The sequence below is a fragment of the Neltuma alba genome, unplaced genomic scaffold (genome assembly GCF_004799145.2).
Source record: "Neltuma alba isolate B1F8T4 unplaced genomic scaffold, ASM479914v2 tig00010999_pilon, whole genome shotgun sequence".
NCBI classification, from domain to species: Eukaryota; Viridiplantae; Streptophyta; class Magnoliopsida; order Fabales; family Fabaceae; genus Neltuma; species Neltuma alba.
This window is the reverse complement of record NW_021635754.1, coordinates 23,216-44,531: the sequence shown is the minus strand read 5'-3', so window position 1 is coordinate 44,531 and position 21,316 is coordinate 23,216. Positions and strand designations below refer to the sequence as shown.

Here is a 21,316-nt window from a genome sequence, read left to right as displayed (position 1 = left end):
GCTGATCTTTGGTTCTGTCCCTGGGGTTGAAATAGGTGATGAGTTCGACTACAGAGTGGAGCTTAATCTCGTCAGTCTTCATCGCAATTTACAGGCTGGCATAGACTATGGAATGCACAATGGTGTGCTCCTTGCTGCTAGTATTGTTGCATCTGGGGGGTACGACGATGAGTTGGATAATTCAGGTGTCTTGATTTATTCGGGGCATGGGGGGAATGTGATGCACAGCAAGAAAAAGCCTGAAGACCAGAAGCTCGAGCGGGGGAATCTTGCTTTGAAGAACAGTAGCAAGGAAAAAAATCCTGTCAGGGTGACCCGTGGTGCTTTCTTTGGAGATGAAAGTCGTAAGAGATATGTGTATGATGGGTTGTATGAAGTTGAGACATATTGGCAAGAAAGGGGGCCACATGGCAAGATGGTTTTCAAGTTTCAGCTGCAAAGAATCCCAAACCAACCAGAGCTTCCTTGGATTGAACTGAAGAATTCCAAAAAGTTCACATTAAGGAAGGGTTTATGTGTCATTGACATCTCACATGGTAAGGAGGCACTGCCAATTCGTGCTGTAAATACCATAGATGATGAAAGACCACCACCATTTGAATATATCACTAGGATGATCTATCCTGATTGGTTGCATCCGACGCCTGCTAAGGGATGTAACTGTACGGACAGATGCTCTGACCCGACAAGATGTTCTTGTGCTGTTAAAAATGGAGGAATCCCATTCAATCACACAGGGTGTATTGTAGAAGTAAAGCCTCTGGTGTATGAGTGTGGCCCTTCTTGCAAATGCCCTCCAGATTGCTATAACAGAGTCAGCCAACGTGGAATAAAATTCCCGCTTGAAGTTTATAAAACTGACAAAAGGGGATGGGGTGTGAGATCTCTACGCTCCATTCCTTCTGGAAGTTTTGTATGCGAATACATAGGAGAGTTGCTTGAAGACAAGGAAGCTGAACAAAGAACTGGTCATGATGAGTATCTCTTTGATATAGGTAATAATTTGATCAGTAATGGTATACTTTCTGATGGAGTCTTCATGCCTGAAGTCTCTAAGGATGGTGGTGGTTTTACCATTGATGCAGCTAGGTATGGTAATTTGGGCAGATTTTTCAACCACAGTTGCGCCCCTAACATGTATGCACAAAATGTTCTGTATGATCATGGTGACCGCAAGATTCCTCACATAATGCTGTTTGCTGCTGAGAACATTTCTCCGTTAAAAGAGCTGACTTATGATTACAATTACTCTAAAGATCAAATCTTCGATTCTGATGGCAATATAAAGAAGAAGGATTGCTATTGTGGCTCTTTGGGGTGTACTGGAAGGATGTATTGAAGTCCTTGGCGAGGTTTGTTAATGGAGAAGCGGAGATAGTGTTTTGACTTCGTTGTTTGCACATTCCTTGATGTGTATGACTCGTTTTGTCTGTTCTGCATTAATCCTGACTCTGATGGTGTAGAAGGGATGTTAGCTTGACCTGCTTCATATAGATATGAAGGAAAAATACTTTAACTTCTGTCCAGTTTGGGTTACATAGTTTGAACACGTATTGCATATATTTCCAAGTAATCAGATTCTTCGTTTGTTAAGTGCGTCTTTATATTTTTTTTAATCACCCTTTGCTATATATTCTTGAGTAGGGAACATTCATTGGCATATGTGATGGAAGCATTGGCAGTGGATTGATTGATTCCTTTGAGAATGCGATAAGAAATCAGATTCCATCATTTTAAATGCAATGTGGTTGGTTTTACTTCGGGATGCTTTTGAATATACACATGATATGAAATAGAATATATCTGAACAAATATGCAAACTCATGAGTTATTGGTTAATACAGATTCGGGTTGTAAGTATGTGTAGTTGCCAAGTTAATCATCAATATGTATACCATAAAATCTATATGCGAAGGATAGAGCTTAAAGTCTGGTCTTGCTGTAAGCAAATTAGAATGAAAGTATATATCTAGCACAGAGTAAAGTAATCTGAATCTCACTGGTTTTGCTTAATGCAATAGGGTTAGTGTCCTTTTTCATCTGTTTCGAATTCTATTTCCAACTAAATACTCTTTTCAAATAATTTTTTTGCCCTAAATGAATTAGTACAGTAACACATCATTGCTTGTAGCACATCTGAATCAGGATCTCTCTACCAGCATCATCTACGCTCTTTGCACAAGCAATGAATCTGCAAATCTCTTCCATAACGTGCTTCCATTTACCAAATAATTCTGAAGCAGACGAAGACGAAGAATCAGACCTCCTGCATTATAGCTAGCTGGAGATGAAGCTTGCAAACCATGAGTGAAGATCGAAAGCATGCAACAAAGAACATGGAGGTTTGCAACTCTATTGGCTTTTGGAAGTTGATCTTTTCTATGATTATAGAACCTCATTTGATAAAGATTAAACATTAAGGTTTTTTTACCCCTTTTCCTCCTATTCCTGATTGACCAGAAAACTTCAAATTGGCAATCTTCCTGTGCGTTTAAGGGAATACTCCCTCTGTTTTCGTTTATAAGTTGCTTTCAGTTTTTTTTTTTTTTTGTCCAAATCGAAACTTAGAAAAGGGCTAAGCATGTATATAGCTTCGTACTGTTTTTTTCCTTTAAGGGCTAAGGATGATGATAAATGCTCAGACTATGTGCTTATTGAAGTCTTGATTGTAATCTCTAATCAAATTAAATACCCACTTCTTTAAAATAAAATAAAATAAAAAGCTTGATTAGCTATAACAATAGATTTGATAGAAAGTGTACCAGGCCAGATTGCCTTAACATAATCACAAGTGAAGATGTGCTCTGAAGATTCATATTTAGGACATCCAAAGGCACAAATTACTGTTAGATGAATTATGCTTAGTAAGACCATCATAAGAAGGCAGAGCCTTATTCAGAAATTCCCAACAGAGAAAAATGAATTTAAAAGGAAGCTTGATTCTCCAAAGGTTAGACCAAAGTTCGTCGTCTATGTAACTGAATTTCCTACAAGCAATGGAGGGTCTATATAACTGGGCAATGAGGATTTTGTTTCAACTTTTGGAGGCATGCTACATGATTTACTTGAATTAGGCTCTCTGTTCTCTCTTTATCTGTGCATAGGCTATAATAATAAGTTTAGTGCTGATTTTATTTCTGTGCCTATCACAATGTTGAGCTTTGTACTGCCTAAATTGGAGGCTAAATTATACCAAACTCCTCTCAACTTTGTCCCGTATAAAAATAATCATCATAATACTTAAAACTTGACAAAAAAATTCATATATTTTTAAGTCTGTGCAGTTAACCACTTACCATAAATTATTCTGTTATTTTACTAACAAAGCATAATATGTTATTATTCACTGAAAAAAAAAAGCATAATACTTTGTTATTGGGTAAATATCCCATTTAACTTTCGTTTTCTTTCTTTCTTTCTTTCTTTTTTTTGGCAATTAACTCCTTCAAACTTTTAGTTTTGTATGGATACTCCTATCATATTATATTATTTTAGTGAAGTAACAGATATATGTAAAAATTGATGAAGGCTGATTGCAAAGTTTAAAATGTCAAGAAGACTATTTACACAAAACCTAAATTTCTAGAGGTTATGTTACTCATGTATATTTAGATAAAGATAGTCTAGATTTAAAGTTTTAATTTATTATTTTTGAAAAGATCAGGTATTTGCTATAGTTATGATTGTTTAGAGAAATACCACCTACTTTTTACAGGAAAAGAACATATAATGTTTTCTTATTGAAAAAGGACTAGGATAGACAGATAACTTTGAAGTAACTAACTACCAACTACCCATTATGAAAACATTTCATTCATAGGCTAATACATACGGTACATGTTAAGTACTTCATATGTATCAAACCCAGAAAAGCTAGTTTAATCATTTATATGTATGGATTGGAGAAAATAACAAATGCAAATTAATAAACGTATATAAATGCTTTAAAGTTACAATACTAGTCATGTCCTTTGCAAGACATGCCATCAACCCTTTCACTTCAAGTTCATATACCACTTGCTCTCTCTCAGACTCATATATATACACACACACATATAATTTCTCAACTTCATTCATCTTCATCGTCATCCATAGACTTAGAAAATGTTTCTGCATAGAAACTCCACAGCTGTGTTGGTGATTCCTATTATTGCTGTTTCGGCATATTTTATTGTCGTACATGAGACTAATCAAAACGAGCAGTCGTTTCTGGGTGATTTATGGTCGTCTTTCTCTTTAAATCGTGGTCGTCACCACCACCACCACCACCATCATTCCCACAAGAAACGACCTGATAATAGCAGCAGCGGTGAGATAACTGGCAATATATGTGATGATTTTCCGCCGGGAATTCCGCCGCCGAATACCAATACCACGACGTATCTGTGTGTGGATCGACGAGGGTGCTGCAACTTCACCACCGTGCAAGCAGCTGTAAATGCTGTCCCAGATTTCAGCGATAAAAGAAACGTCATATGGATTAATAGTGGCCTTTATTAGTAAGTTTGTTCAACAAGATTATCTTTACTTGCCCAACTAATCAATATACGTATTAATATATTAATGTTTATATGTTTTGAATAGTGAGAAAGTGATGGTGCCAAGAAGCAAACCAAACATCACATTTGAAGGACAAGGCTACACTTCAACAGCAATTGCATGGAACGACACAGCCAAGTCAGCAAACGGCACATTCTATAGTGGCTCCGTCCAAGTCTTCGCCTCCAACTTCATTGCCAAAAACATAAGCTTCATGGTACTTTCCATGACAACCTTTGTTTTCACGAAGCCTAATAACTGATTAATTAGTTAAGCCCTTAACTTTGGTTTTTAAATTAAAAAAAAAAAACTTGCAGAACGTGGCGCCAATTCCAGGTCCTGGGGTGGAAGGAGCACAAGCAGTGGCAATAAGAGTAGGGGGTGATCAGGCTCAGTTCTGGGGATGTGGGTTTTTTGGAGCACAAGATACTCTTCATGATGATAGGGGTCGCCATTACTTTGGGGATTGCTATATCCAGGGCTCCATTGATTTCATCTTCGGCAATGCAAGGTCTCTCTATGAGGTAATCTTCACTAACATCTCTTGAAATATCAAATTCTCCTGTCTTATTTTCTCCCATCCTAAACGTAAGAGTTAAGTAACTGATTTACAGATGTTAAAGTAATGCTCCCTTTAATTATTGAGGACTCCCTTTAATATTACAAAGGCTGAGGTTGTACATTTAAGATTAGAATAAACCTAGCTATCAATTAACTCTTATGTTTATGATCGAATAGATTATATGACATGTGCATATGACCTGCACAAACCCCCTTATTGAGAAGTTAAAAAAAAAAAAAACGCGTGTTACCGGAAAACCTTGTCTTGAAGGAGTAAATAGATCTTTGATAAGCATGTAGGTAAAAACTTTATTTTTTTTGTTTTTTAACTCTTACGTCAAGATTGACGTGGCTAATCTTGAACCAATCATTTGATGATATATTGAGTCCATCCCAATTAAACAAAGTCAAAATGTCAACTCCCCCTTGTGTAAAACAAGATATTGATTAGAAGGGGATAAAAGCAAAAAGAAGTAATTTTGTGATTGAGGTATTCATTCTGGCATAAATAATTACACAGAATTGTCAACTAGTGTCAATTGCGAACCCGGTACCCCCGGGTCAAAAGTTCATAAACGGCGCCGTTACAGCTCAGGGGAGGTCATCAAACGACGAAAACACGGGCTTCGCTTTTGTGAACTGTAGCATAGGAGGCTACGGAAGGATATGGCTAGGTCGGGCATGGCGTCCTTACTCTCGTGTCGTTTTTGCCTTTACGACAATGTCTGATATCATTGCCCCTGAAGGTTGGAACGACTTCAATGACCCTTCCAGAGATCAGTAAGTTTTGCTATTCAAAACTAGCGAAATGCATTTACTGCTCATCTACATCATTAATATGAAAATTGGACACTTCAATTTTATTTTTATTTTATCATTATATCTTGATTGAATTATGCCTAATCCCCTAATTTTAGATCATATAAATAGATAATACTTACGTTAAGGGCCTGTTTGGTTTGAGGGGAGGGTAGCGGAGGGAGGGAGGGAGAGGCAGGGAAGGGGAGGGGAGGGGAGGTTTCATCCTCACCTTGTTTGGTTTGATTAAAAAGAAAGGGAAGGGAAGGTATTTAATGATCCCTTGTTTGGTTCAAGAAGGGAAGGGGAGGGATAGTAATAATCAATTTACCATTTTACCCTTACATATTAGTTTATGTTTTTATTGATATATTATATAAATTAATTACATATTAATTTAAATCATATAATTTAATAAAAATTCAGTCTTATCATGTTAATATGTGTATTAAAAAATTGGTATAGTAATTTTTTAGTCTAATTAATATATAATATTTAAAATAATCAAATTAACAAATTTTATATGCTCTAAGAAAAATGAATTTTATTTTCTTTAGGCTATCTTTTTTTCCAGTTTTAAAATATATTTAATAAATAATATATTTATAAAAAAAATTAATTTTATAATATTATAATTTTTTATTTAAATAATTTTTATTTTTAAATAATTTTTATAATATATTTTTAATTATAATAATGTATTTATTTTTTATTTTTTTTACTTAGGATAATATATTTTTTATTTGAAATAAATATTATAATAATATATTTTATTGGTAGAAGTGGAATATTAAAAAAACTATAAGGGCATAATGGTCCAAAATTTTGACTCCCCTCCAAAAACCCCCAATTTGGAGGGGAGCCAAAATGGAGGGAGGGAGGGAGGGAGGGGAGAGGAGGGGACATTTTAGCTCCCCTCCCCTCCAAAATTTTTAACCAAATGAGGGGAGGGGCTCATTTTCCCTCCCCTCCCCTCCAACCAAACAAACCCTAAGTTTCTTATATTATATGTGAACATGTGTCTTATTTTTGAAATATTAGTATTTAATAGAATTTAATTACAAATTCACATAAAACAAAAAAAGAAATTATCATGTATGATTGAAAAACTTGATATAATGGATATAAAAATTTGACCTAAGTTTTTTTCCATATAAGCATATATTTATTTATTTTGCCAACTATAAGTATAGATAATCTCTGTAGCCTTTGAAATACCTTTTTTTTCTGCCAACACCCCTAAACACCTATATTTATAGAGAGAGCTTCCATATAATTAATTTTGTATATTACTTATCGGCATACAACTTAAAATCTAGAGAGGTTATCTACATAGCAACCAAAATTTGAGGGTTATATTCACACAAAAATAAAGTTTAGGGGTTGATGCTGTCCACACATGCTTGAAAGCTCAGAGAAATTTAAGTTTTAAAAATTAAGATAATTATTTGCGCATGATCCAAAAAGTTTAGTAGACTTCTTTGCAAGTCAACCTCATAATTTTAATCGACTTGCATGCATATATAGAGTTAGAAAGTAAAGATAATTTCATAATTATCACTTTTGTCCGAAAAAAATCATACGCAGTTATAAATAAATATTAAATTTGATATTGAGTGACAATAATAATTGAAATTTGATGCAGGACAATATTCTATGGAGAATACAAGTGCACAGGGCCAGGGGCTGATCTGAATATGAGGGCGCCTTATGTACAGAGATTAAATGATACTATTGCTTCTACTTTCATTAACACATCATTTATTGATGGAGACCAATGGTTGTTTCCTCCCAAATAATATTAATATTAATATTAATATTAATATTAATTCCCTTCCTCTTTATTATACAAAATATTAATGATTTTTTAAGGGTAAAGACGCAAGTCTACTTATAAAATAAAATACTATCCCATGCACACCAAACACCATAATGTTTCATCGGGTGCAAGAGCACACATAAATATATTTAACTGGAGTTAAAATATCACTGTTATTAAGTCAGCCAACATTAGCAAACATGTCACTTAAAAAATAATGTAAAAATATACATGAATGTTCTTCAATAGTGAAAAAATGTAATTTAACTTTTAATTTTTTTTATAAAGAAACAAGAGTATCCCAAAATCCTCCTAAAAAGATGAGAATGTTTTTATCCTAGGTTACCAATTACTGATCTTATGAGGTATTTGTATTAGCTTTTTAAAAGTAATTTCACAAAGTCTGAGATAAGTACATGAAAAGAGTTGTCTCAAATTGTGTGAAATTTTTTTTAAAGTTACAAGGGTTGCCAAACTCCCTCAATCTTGTTATTCCTTGCACGTTTTTTTTTTTTACCATGATTTGTATTAAAGAAGAAATAAATGAATTGAACAAGCTGTCAAATGCAACTAATTTTATTCAAATTGAATGAAAAATGAGGGATGCTTTCTTCTTCTTTTTTTCATGTGTCTGAATGACAACTCAAATCCGCGTGCTTTGAACCTAAAATTATTGAAATGGTCAAAAGTTGAAGGTTGGCGTAGCAGCCGCCTTATTAAGCCACCATTATGAGCCTCATTTTTCTAAATCTCACTTTACAAACTTTTCAGCGATACAGATTTCATCCAACTCTAAACAACAACAAAAATAAGGGACCTATTTTCTTTTTCCTAGAAGAAAGAAGTTTCATTGATAAAATCAGAAAATTACGTATAATGCAGGAACGAATTAAAATTGAGTCAAAAGACTGCCTAATTAAATGGCAAAAAAAAAAAAACGACTACCTAATTAACATATAAAACCAATAGCTTTATAAATGGGAGGTTTTAGATTTAGTCCCACTTGTAATTTTAAAATGCCAAGGTCTACCCTTTAAATAAAAAATAAAAGAATGTAAAACCAATAGCTTTATAATCTAGTAGCATCAAAGTTCTTTTATAAATGGGAGGCTTTAGATTTAGCCCCACTTGTAATTTTAGAATGCCAAGGTCTACCCTCTAAATAAAAAATGAAAGAATATAAAACCAATAGAACTATAGAAGGAAAGTTTGGCAATAATTCAAAGGGGAAAAATAAAGAGATATGTTCAATTGAAGTTTGCTCGTTAAAAGTAGAATAATTTTCTACATAAAATAATATAGCTTTCATTGTCTCTTGTTTTTGTAAGGAAAAGATTTACCCAACTTGCACATATATACCGTTTTATTTATTTATTTATTTATTATATCTTCTTGTTGGAAAAAGACACTTTTTCCGGTAAAGATTCAAACCTTAATTCATTACACTTTGAGAAACTAGTCTCTGCCGTTGAACTCCATCTCTGTTGGTAAAACAACTTTAATTAATTCATGTTTTACATATATTTTTCGGTCCCCCTCTTTTTGCCCCCAGTTAATACCCATCATTTGCTAATTTTGTAGGCATTTTAATTAAGAAACCATTATTAATTACTTTAAAAGTTTGTAAACTGTCTCATATACAATTTCTTCTTTCATATCCACTTTTCTATAGCCGTTGTCCCTTTACAGTACCTTTTTCATTAATTGTGGAAGTATAAGATCTTTTCAGCTATACTCCTGAATCATTCAATTTTTCTCCAAATCCTAATAAATAATTTAACCATTAGTACATTTAATTAGGGAGAGATTTTGTGGGCAAAATAATTGGGGATAGATTTAAAAAGTAGGGGGGAAAACAGAGGAATGAAGGAAGTCAAAAACATAAAAGTGTGCATATGGTTATAATTATACTCGTAATTAATATTTGATGTTAATATTAATATGATATAATATTATTTGCTACGTTGCTAAATATAGAACTGGTTGATAACTTTATTTTAATCCTAAATGAAAGACTTTAATATATTTTGTTTTCAAAATATACGTACTTTTTTTCTTAAGTTAACCACCACATATTAAAGAAAATTAGTTTTAATTTTAATTTTAAAATTATCAACTAATAATTTTTAAATAAAAATTTATTCTTTGACAAAATAACAGTTAAAAGATTGTAATTTTTATTTCAGATTAGGTACACATTAAAACATTGAACTATTTATCCGATTTTTTGACCAAAAAAAACCTATTTGTCCAATTTTAATATGAATGGTTTGGATAAAGAAGAGTTCTATATGCAAATAATTAAAAAGAAGTATTTTTTCAATCAATTCTTTTTCTTCAAAAAAATTTAAATAATTTATATATATAAATTAGTTATTAACTTTATGTTGAGAATCTGAATTTTTTTTGAAAAAAAAAACACTAAAGCGGGTGTGTTTGGTTGGAGGGGAGGAAAAATGAGCTCTTCTCTTTATTTACTTAGAAATTTTGGAAGGGAGCTCTACCCCTATTTTGGCTTCTCCCAAATTAAAGTTTTTTTTTTTTTTCAGAGGTGAGTCAAAATTCTAAACCATTTTGCTCTCATATATTTTAAAAACATTCCATTAATATCCATAAAATATTTTATTATAATATTTATTTCAAATAAAAATATATCATCATAAGAAAAAATAAAAAATAAATATTGTTATAATTTAAAAATATAGTACGATAAAAATTAATTTAAAACAAAAAATTATCACAATAAAATATTATATTGTAAAATTAATTAAATTTTACAAATATATTATTTTATTAATTTAATTAAATTTTAAACTTAGGAAGAAAAAACATAACTAAAAGACAATAAAATTTCTTTTTTTTAGAGCATCTATTTTTTTGTTAATTTGATTATTTAAAATATATTATTCTATTAATTAGAATAAAAAACTAACGTACCAATATTTAAATATGCATATTAATATGACAAATATGTAAGAATGAAATAATAAATTTATTGTTATTATCTTTTGTTTTTAAAACTAAATAAGAGATCATTAAACTTTTTTTTTTTTATGAAATCAAATAAAGTGAGGTTAAAAACCCCACCCTTCCCCTCCTCTTCTATCCTTCTTTCAAACCGAACAGGCCCTGTAAGTTTGGTCCATGCTTGACCAAGGGTTCAAAGCCCAAAAAGGAGGCACGTGAATAACAGACGAATTTTAGGGCTGGCATTGAAGGAGCGTGGCATCGTCCTCTCTAGTTCCTTCCACCTCCACCCCACCTTCCCCAAAATTGCCTCTCCCGTGCGCTCCTTTATATTATTCCTCTTTCGTCTCGCTCTCTCTATTCTTCTCCAACTTTCACCGTCCCTTGGCTTCTCTCTCGATTCGCCACCGCCCAACTCCGGCTATGGCATCTTTTGATGAGGCACCTCCCGGTAATCCCAAGACTGGCGAGAAGATATTCAAAACCAAGTGTGCCCAGTGCCACACGGTTGACAAGGGTGCTGGCCACAAGCAAGGTAATCATTCTCCCCCTTATCCATTGCTCTGGTCCATTCTGATTTTGGGGTTATATTTGTTGCAATCTCTGTTTTCTTCATGGTTGCTTCTGTTTTCTTGAGTTTTAGTCTTGATTGAGACCTAGATCTAGGAGTAACCGAATGCCAGATTCGTATCCTGGGTTTTGGTTCTTTTTGTGTTTGATTTACGGATTAATCTAGGTAGAATTGAAGATCTAGTTTTCGGCTGGGCTCATTTTAAGAACTACTGTGTGTTATAACATTCTTTTTACGAGAATGTACAAAGAATTCCGAGTTTATTGTAAAGTCCTTTTCTTTTTTTACCTCTTGTATATTTCTGCAATTTCGGTTCGTTATTCTGGAAGCTGGATTCGCTTGTTGTAAAGTTTTGTGAGGAATGAATTCGTCTCTCACTTTTAAAAAGGAAAGGCTGCCGTAGAATGGTAATTCGTTTTCGGTTATAACTTTATTTGATCCTGCGAGTTTGCTGAATACTTTTGGTTGACGGGAATTGTCCGCAATTAATTGAAAGTGGTTGAATATTTTTAGGTTCATGATAGTGTGATGATTGGAATATGTTCTTTTATGTATCGCAAGAAGGACCTAGTTCCTTGCCTTGCGAACGGACAAAATTCTTCCTGCTTTTTAAAAAAGCTCACGAAAGATGATTTTTGGCACTTTTCTTCCAGTCCTTCTGGGTGTATGTTGTCGAAGCATCTATCTCTCTTTCCATTAAATGGTAATTGGTTTAAACGAGCAATTTAATTAACCTGTTAGTTTTGGTAGTTTTTGAGTGATTTGGTTGCCAATGTAGTCCGGTTAAGTGTCCGGATTGATCAGGAGCTGGATTATGGGGTTACCGATTCAATTCAACAACACTGGTCTCCTGTGTCGAACTATTTGTTTGGGATTCTCTATTGCTTGCCTCTCTGCTTTTCCTCTGCTCTTTGACTTTGTCATCAAGATGGTCAGATCTAATTATTTTTCTGTCGAATGTTGAGTTATTGGAATCTCAATTTTTTTTTTTCCAAATGTTAAATTTAGATCATCTAAGTTTGATTTAGACAGTTAAGGGCCTGATTTGTAGACAGTACACGAAACTGGACCAGGAACTATTTCTTTTGTTGACCTGGGAAAACAGAATTTTTTTTTCTTGTCTTGTGTTTGCATTCGTTCTTTTGTTGTATGCATCCTTCTATTCTGGCGAAGGTTTAAAATAGAATTCCTCCTTGTATTATATCCTCATGGACTTTTGTAATGTGATAGCTCGCTTTCCTACTCGTTGATAATTTCAGGACCCAATCTAAATGGGTTGTTTGGAAGGCAGTCCGGCACAACTCCGGGATATTCATACTCAGCTGCAAACAAGAACATGGCTGTGATCTGGGAGGAAAAGACTTTATATGATTACTTGCTCAACCCCAAGAAGGTACAAATTGAATTGGTATTTTTTTTAAAAAATAACTGTAAATTATCAATTTCATGTCCAAGTATAACTTCTACTTGGGCTCTTCTCTTTGCATAAAGGTCATCATTTAAACTCTAATCTGTGGTCTATGATTTTTTTTGGGTGGAATTTGGATTTTCTTGGGTCTTGTGCTTTGTCAAATTATGTGGTCCTTTGCAAAGGGATTAGATTGGACTAATTTTTTCTCTTATTGCAGCATCAAACTGACATATCTCCCTTTTTCTTGTTTCTTGAAATGTGCAGTATATTCCAGGGACAAAGATGGTGTTTCCAGGTCTAAAGAAGCCTCAGGAACGTGCAGACCTTATTTCGTACTTGAAAGAAGCCACTTCACAATGATTTATAAAACCTGATACCATTTGTGTTTTTGAAGTTCCCGAGATTGATTTTCGAACGTTTATTCCTGCGACAAGTACTATGTCTTGGCAAATAAAATAGACTAGATAGATTCACAATGCTATTTTGTCCGTTTAGCATTGCTACTTATTGGTGCCCGAACAGGGGTTGCCTTGTAATGGCTGGTGTTTGAATCAGCTATGGACTCAAATTTTATCAAATATTGGATTTGGAACTGTGAAGCAAGCTTTGGTTAGTGTTGTGCTAGATGAGGGAATTCATTTTTCGGCACTTGCATTTATATATCTTCCTTTCAACCTTTGGTATGCTTGAATGAATGTTGTATAGATCATGCCCTGTCACCTTATTGCATGCATATGGTTTTGAACCTTGGAAAGCACTAGATTTTACTATAGTGGTTGGTAGCTTGTAGGATTCTCAGGGCATTATTTGTTTTCTGTGTTGACACTTTGTTGCGCCACCCAAGAATCTAGAAAGATTATAATGGATTATTGAGCGCATTATTAATTTTGCTAGTGTAATCTACCTATTTTCTTGATTGAAGCAATGTTGATGATATGAATGAGAATAATTTTTTTTAATGCACTCAAATAAATGTGTAATGTATGCATAAATGTTGGCCCAAAAAAAAAAAGTAATGCATGCATCAAATGTGCATCTCTTGTGGTTAAAAAAAAATATGTATGTATGTGGAGAGGCGCATATCTTATTGTGTGTTAGTCATGTGATGCAAGTTGAGCACATCTCCAGCTTATGCCAATGAAGCACTTTAGTTTCCTACCCGTAGCATATTCCTAGTTTGTAATTTGTATTTAGCTAAGTAATGTATGAGATATTGTTTAGGTCAAGATACGAAAGAAAGCAAGAAAAAAAGAGGAAGTTATGCGGGCAAAGTTGAAGTGCACTTTAGCAAGCAAATGTAAAACGCCGAGATAGATTCTTACATATACCCTGAGCTCATATGTGCTCCAATCAATCAAAATCCTGCAACTCATCAATTTTTTTTTTTTGTGCGTTTGGATCAGTTTTGTGAAAATGGATTTGTACCATTCTATTTTCAGTCTTTAATATAAGAAATTAATATAAAAAATAGATAACTAATTTTAAAATGTTAAAAAAATAATTAAATTAGTAATTTGTTATAAATGTGTGTTGTTCGTTTTAATTATTTTTTTCAATCAAGTGTATTGAATGATTGAAATTATTCATTGATGAGAACTCTTATAAAGTAGATTGAGATTTTATATTTAAGATCAAATCTGACTATAACTAGTTTTTTTATATTAAATATTGGAGGCAGTATTATATATCTACTTTGAATAGCCAAAAACAATCATCTACATCTAAACCAAACAGGCTCTAATCAAAGGAGTACAACGAGGAAACCAGGGAACAAACTACAAGAGAGTCTACTAGGCGTCCATCAGAATCCCTCCATAATCAAAATTTCGATCAGTGTTGTAGGAATGATTAACGATAAGTTCCCATTTTGATCCAAAAGCCACTTAATGGTACAAGTGAGACTTGAAAAGAATCCATACTATGTTTTCCCCCCCCCCCACTAAAATATAGATATTCTCCTGTTAGAGGCAATCCTATTCGAAATACTGTTGAGCATTAAATGTAGGTACCTCTCCCAACAGGGATTCAAACCTTGATTTGTCGCGTTGTTAGAGACTAGTCCCTTCCGCTAGACCTAACCTCCGTTAATAGAATCCGTACTATGTTCCTTAAGCAGATGAATGACTGCAGATGAGTCAACCAGTCCACGATTGATCCTCCATTTTACTTCAGTTATTTTACTGTGTCTGTCTGTGCATGTGTAGGATAATCTTTGTTGTAGAATTTCTTCCATATCAAAAATTAATGAATCCAATAGAAAAAGAAGTTAGAGACAATGAACAATGTTTGGCATTTGAACAAAACCCCGACAACATCTCAAATAAAATTGTTTTTAGTAGAAGGATATTGTACTTAACAAAAAAAAATTCAAAATGAAGTTTGCAATTTTTTTAATGATATTTATCTTAAAAATACTTGTGTTTTTTTTTTGGGGTTTTTGCTGTCTTCTTTTCTCATTGTGCTTCCAATCCTTCTAGTCTTTTGCTCCTTACGAGTCAATTCTATAGTCTTTCACATGTGAATGCACTAATCACTCTCTTTCAATTTATGAGATGTTTTCGAAGCAAATTTAAACATTTTAATTAAAAAAGATAAAGGGTATGAACATCTAAAAACATAAATAAAGGGTATGAACTTTTTTATAAAGGGTATTGAATACATTTAAAAACACTTAAAAAAAGATATGAACATATAAAAATGTCCTTAATTGCTGATAGGAAAAATCCTATATAAATACTTATTGAATTCTAAAATCCCAAATAATTCATTCTAATTTTATAAAGGACAAATAACTCTATAGGTATGATATTAGGATTTGTAAGTTTTGACAAATTACCTTTATGCCTTTTTTTATTCAACTAGGGTTCATACAACTTGTGTAATGAAAATTATCAGCTGCATAATAACTTTTGCAACCTGTTTGAAGTCACTCACATATTATTTTACAAAAAAAGTGATGAAAATGACAACTTCCATAGGGCAAGTTACCATTTCCATTAGGAATTTGCAGCCCATTTATTTGCAACCTAATCTTATTTACGACCCAATTTTAATCTATTTGAAAACAATTTTATTAAATATATAACAAGACGTAATGAAAGATACCAGTTGCATAATGATCTTTGCAACCTGTTTTAAGTTATTTGCATATTATTTTACAAAACAAGTAACGAAAATGACAACTTGCTAATGCAAGTTACTGTTTCGAGCAAGAGATTCGCAACTTGTTTATTTGCAGCCTTTTATTATTTGAAACCAATTTTAGTTCCTTTGCAAACAACTTTATTAAACATGTAATAGAAATGATAACTTGCATAATGAAAATTACTAAATACATAATGATTTTTGGGAGAAGTAAATAAGGGCCAAAATGTGTTGACAAATTAGTATACACATACATTAGAAGAACATCATAATAAGCCTAATATCAATAACTTCCATAATTTACTACTCCTCCGGTCCTTATTATAAGACCCAATTTGACTTTTTATTTGGTCCTAATTATAAGACCCAATCCATTTTTTCTCTTATATTTATGCATTTTTTTCCAAGATAATCCTTCTAATAATGATAGTTTTAGCCAATATACTTAATTAGCAAGGATATTTTAGGAATGACAACACTTATTTATTATAAATAGCCAACTTAACTTACTTCCTTAATCTCCTCAATAAGTCAATTGGGTCTTATAATTAAGACCGGAGGAGTATATTGTAATGGAATTGATTACTAAAGTGACAATATTTATCAAAAACTAATAAGCTTATGACAGAAGCTACATTAAATATATTCAAATGACAAGTTAACATTAAGATTAAACTAGCACCTATAATATTTTCTTGTCATTCACGCCACAAAGGTCATTTCATTGTATACTAACATGAATGACTACATTTACAATGGGTTAGATAGCTGCACTAATGGCATTTACCAAAAAACCAAAATGTCTCATGATAGCAACTACATTTAGTGCTACTATGGCTAGAAAAAAAAGAAGATTTAGTTGTGTCTTCTCTCTCTCTCTAAAGAAAATGACCCACAGTTGTTGTTTTAGTTCCCATGGCTTCTTTTGAATATTCATAAATATAAGCATCAAAGCTAAGCTCAAGGAAAAAAAAAATCCACAATGACCGCTACTTGAAGAAGAGAACCGGTTGTAAAATGGTGTGCTCCCAAAATCAATGGCAGTCTTTCTTCTCTACCCTAAAATAGTTCAACTGCGTCTCTAATATCCAAGAAAATCCACTGAAAGTGTGATGCAGCAACGACATAAAATAATGTCTTCTTCATCTTCTATTAAAATCGTTTGAATCCAAATAGTAATTAACTCAAAAAACTCAGAGATCACTCAACTGCCAAACATTGTGGGTCTATATAATTATTGAAGTGACATGCCAATCATTGAAAGGGATGCTAAACAAATTGTGTGGCAAATTCTATGGTTGATTTCAAGAATGGAAACAGTTCAGCTGGATCTCTAGCCTATGAACATAATGAAGAGAGAAAAGATTAAAAAAATGAAAAAAAAGGGACATAGAGGTAATTTGTTAAAATTTGCAAATCAATAAAACATAAATTAGTACAGCATATATGTGCGTGGGTAAGCCGTGTATTCTTACCGGCTCCTCTCACATATTCACTGTTCAAGTGAACAGTGGTGCCTTCGTGTGCAAAACTTGGCTTCATTTGTCGGGCGCAGTGTGGATTGTGTATGCGACTTTTTCAACTGCTCCTTGAAAAGTAGTAAGGAGTTGTGCAGGTTACGTGTACCTTTCGAGTGAGGTATCATCTCATCATCTATCATCAGTCTCTCCTATATAAGACTGCTTCACTCTCACTTCCTTCCCATTACATTCTCACAGCGGTGTGTTCTGACTTTTCATGGCTTTTGAATATGACAGGCACGATGAGGTTACTACTTCTATTGATAGGTGGAAGGTTGTTGTGAAGGTTGACACGGTCTTCATGAGGACGAGCTACGACATGATTGTGTTCCATGAGAATGTAAGTTATTAGTGCTAACACCGTATATTCCTTCATTGTTACCGTACTTTTTTTTATGGCCAGCTGTTGATTTCACTTAACTTTTGTATCTCCAGCATACAAGGATGCTTCCTAGGCTTGTAGTGGATGAGTTGATCAATCGTTTCTTCAACATGCTTGTGGATGGGAATGTTTACCTGCTGCAGTACTTCATCATATAGGTGTAGGTGGAGAGGGAATCTCTCCAAAGCACCATGTCATCCTGCTCCATAGCACCTTGGTACAGGAACCAGATTTCCTGTTCCCACTTTTGGTTTGTTGATGCAATATACGGAGAGGTACTTCTGCTGGTGTCAAGGGTGAGTTTACTTCTTTAGATTTGAGGGTTTTTGGACGTACCTAGAATACAGATGATTACTCTAGGTACCTATGCGTAATCTGATCACATAAAAGGAGTTGGATTTTTGATGTACAATAAATGCAGAGAAAGGAGAGTCTCTTGTGTTTTCTTGATCATTCAGTTAAGAGCAATCCACTCAGATATATCTTCAACTGTTTTGCAAGGTTTTCTCCACTTAGAAAAATTGTTCCCTCCTTAATAATTTTTCAAATAAACAAAAAATGGGCCGTTTTACTAATATGAACCCTGATCTTTCAGTAAATCACATCTAAACCTCAAGCCTCTTGGGCTTGGGTCTAATCCACCAAGGATGGATTTATTTTTATTCCAATGAGATTATTTGAATATCTATCAAAACTTCTAACAGTCCATTATGAGTTGAACATACTTTCAGTCATATTTGGACTGCTTGTGAGTATCGAGAAGGCAAAGTAGGCAAGGGTGAAGGGCATTCTCACTCATGTTCTGACTTTTGTGATAAGGGACACATAGTACGTCATTGCTTCCTATGATTTGGTTTCTCCTTTTTTCTTTTTTTGGGCAGAGTATGCTTTTCTTCTAAGCGTTCAGGAAAATTTATTTCAGGGGAGATAGGATTCGCTGTGTCCTATTTGGAGACTGCGCCGAGGAAGCATGGAAGTCTTACATCCGCTTGAAGAGAATGCATAGGATGGTGATGCTGGTCAACTATGCTCTGGTGAAGAAGAACCAAGGTGCCAGAAGGGAGACATGTTCCTTACCGTGTGCCTACCATTGTACTTTGTCTTTTTACCTTCTGATTAATGTTATTCATTGTGTTTTAAATCTTGTGCCAGAAAATTTATCTCTCCATAATCACGTTAGCGCGATCAAAGTCTTTTGCAATCCTACATTTACTGAGATCATGGCCGTTAGGAGAACACGTTTGTTGGATGGAAGAGTTTGAGACGTTGTCTTGAAGCTTTTAACCAGGGTGCTGCTCTGTGGAACCTATCTTACGTTGTTTATATCTGGTTGTTTAATGGGGTGACTATAATATATACTATGAAGACATTCTTCTCTAGAGCTTTCGTTTATGGCCTCACTGAAGATTGGAAACTCACATGATGAAAAATTCACTTACAAAGACGTGTGAACAAGAATCAGACTGAAGGTTTGCAATATTAATTCAGAGGAATTAGGCAAAAAAAAAAAAGTAAAAATGTGTAGAACAACATGATTGTAACGAAGCCTATCAGCATATCAGCAAAAACCATTCATCTGAAGTCTTAAAAAACACATTTTCAAATAATACTTATTGTACCCTCCTTAAGCTCACGACACTGAGTTTGATATTTACTTCATAGAAAACTTACTGTAGTCACCTTAAGGTTATGATATTTCCAGGTAAAAAAAAAAAAAAAGGTTATGATATTTTATTTCATTGTTTCCATTAGAGAAGCCACTAAATCTTGAGTTCAAATCACATCATGGTTACCCGCCAGTTGCAGTTGAGTGTGGGTTATAATTTTTTAGGACAAGCCGAACATTCAGCAAACTTTGTGCAGAAAGTAGTTTGAATTTCACTTTTCCGGAGTGGTAGTAGTGAGTAGTATCTCTTAGCATGATTTTCTAGCGGATTCGTGCATATGTAAGATTTCCCTTGAAATGTGATTGTATATGTGGCATGTTTTTCCGTCACATGGTACTTTTTGTGATCTTCTTGTACATTTGTGCAAACTTTTGTATTCTTGAGCAGTTAAAACTTTTTGTAGTAGTCCAAGTATGAACCTTTGCTGTCAATAAAAGCATAGTGATTTATTTTTTGCTGTCCGAAATGTGTGCCTTTGTTGTCAGATATGTCACTGTTCCATAATATGTTTACCCGCTGGTTTGAAAGGAATTGGCTGTAGGATCATGGCACTTGTCTGATAAATTGACACGCATATTGCGGTATGATTGGTCTACGTGCGGGTTTATCATTTTTTTTACCTTCAATATTAGTTCTCCAATTAGTTGTTAAGCGCTTGTAGCATCCCTAACACTCTCAGCTGCCACACTTTACGACATAGGCAGCCATAATATTTTCCAATTTAATGAGACCAAATACCATTAATAACTTTAGCATTACTTACGTGGCAAGCTGTCATTAGTATTCGTCGTGTTAGTTAACTTACATCATCAGTCACTAGCGATTCAATGAGTTATTTTCTAAATGATTTCAAAAGTTGGATACTTACCCATCCTTTTATTCTCTGGATATCATGCCAAAGATTTTATCCTGTGGTTTTTTCCTCTAAATTTTGTCAATATCATGCCCCGTGTATATGATGCCAAAGGTTTTCACCAGGAGTTCTCATCGATCATAACCAGGTAAAATGGTACTGTCATTTACTGATGAAGTACATGTTAACCGCATGGTGCAGCAGCTTTGTTTGACGTGATAATTGTAGGGAGAATAACAAAGAAGGAAACTAGAAATTACTAAATCTCAAATCAGGCTCGATAACAACACTTTATTTGACATTGACAATATTGAATTTTCAAATGAGAAGAAATTTTTGTTGGCATTCGTTATTTGACATTTACAAATTTTCAACTTCTTTTTTTTTGGTCATTTTCCCATATTTGTATGCTGCGCTAGTTTTATCTTCTGTTTGAAATGGCGCTATTTAAAATTTGGCCTCTAGGAAGCTATAGTCATGTCTTGGGAGTACGTGAAGAGATATCAACTTGGTTGCAGTAGTCCCCTATAGCTGTGGTTCAGTTGATTCAGCTATAGTGTAGTGGTTTTAATGGCTTTAATTTGTATCTAATTGTATAACGTGGTTGCTGGACGTGTCTGGCAAATTGTTACTTGCTGAATATTTTGGTCAGGAAATGTTGAGTGTATTGATATAGTCTGTCATTATCCTTTCACAGCCAGAGGTTTCAATGCCATGCTATGCTCTTGCCGCCATTGAGTATGTAGACAAATTCAATGGAGTTAGTGGAAAAGAACATACTTAACTTTTCTGGTAGCATCTAAATGATTTCTAAATTAACCCCCCTGCTTATTTTTTATCATCCAAGTGGATCTCGACAAGCAAATTCTATTTAAACTTTAAACCAGCATTATGAACACACTCTTCCTTAATGCTGAACATACAAGGATCTGGTATATTTAGACAACTAGACATAATATATGCTCGGATACCAACCAAATAAACTTATTGGAATATGCACCACTACTTTCAATACACACACGTTATATGGGTCTGTCCATCCAGCAACTTCTGGTTGCACTACTATAAAAAAGAGTTTTCACGA

At 33.8% G+C, this 21,316-nt stretch overlaps 3 protein-coding genes across 3 annotated transcripts; all 3 read left to right on the top strand.

Moving 5' to 3' along the window:
- Positions 1-7: 7 nt before the first annotated feature.
- Positions 8-1,339, top strand: LOC114760574 (histone-lysine N-methyltransferase, H3 lysine-9 specific SUVH5-like; the record flags this gene model as incomplete). The annotated part of the gene is made up of 1 exon (XM_028949837.1): positions 8-1,339. A coding segment is annotated over one exon (1,332 nt), but the record flags the coding sequence as incomplete, so codon positions are not given.
- A 2,765-nt stretch (positions 1,340-4,104) lies between these two features.
- Positions 4,105-7,697, top strand: LOC114760573 (probable pectinesterase 8). Its single transcript, XM_028949836.1, has 5 exons — positions 4,105-4,499; positions 4,585-4,756; positions 4,857-5,063; positions 5,621-5,880; positions 7,544-7,697. Exons 1-5 carry the CDS (start codon positions 4,105-4,107, stop codon positions 7,695-7,697), a joined length of 1,188 nt encoding a protein of 395 aa, XP_028805669.1.
- A 3,195-nt stretch (positions 7,698-10,892) lies between these two features.
- LOC114760570 (cytochrome c) lies at positions 10,893-13,324 on the top strand. Its single transcript, XM_028949833.1, has 3 exons — positions 10,893-11,219; positions 12,515-12,648; positions 12,931-13,324. Exons 1-3 carry the CDS (start codon positions 11,108-11,110, stop codon positions 13,024-13,026), a joined length of 342 nt encoding a protein of 113 aa, XP_028805666.1. The 5' UTR covers positions 10,893-11,107; the 3' UTR covers positions 13,027-13,324.
- The last annotated feature ends 7,992 nt before the right edge of the window (positions 13,325-21,316 follow it).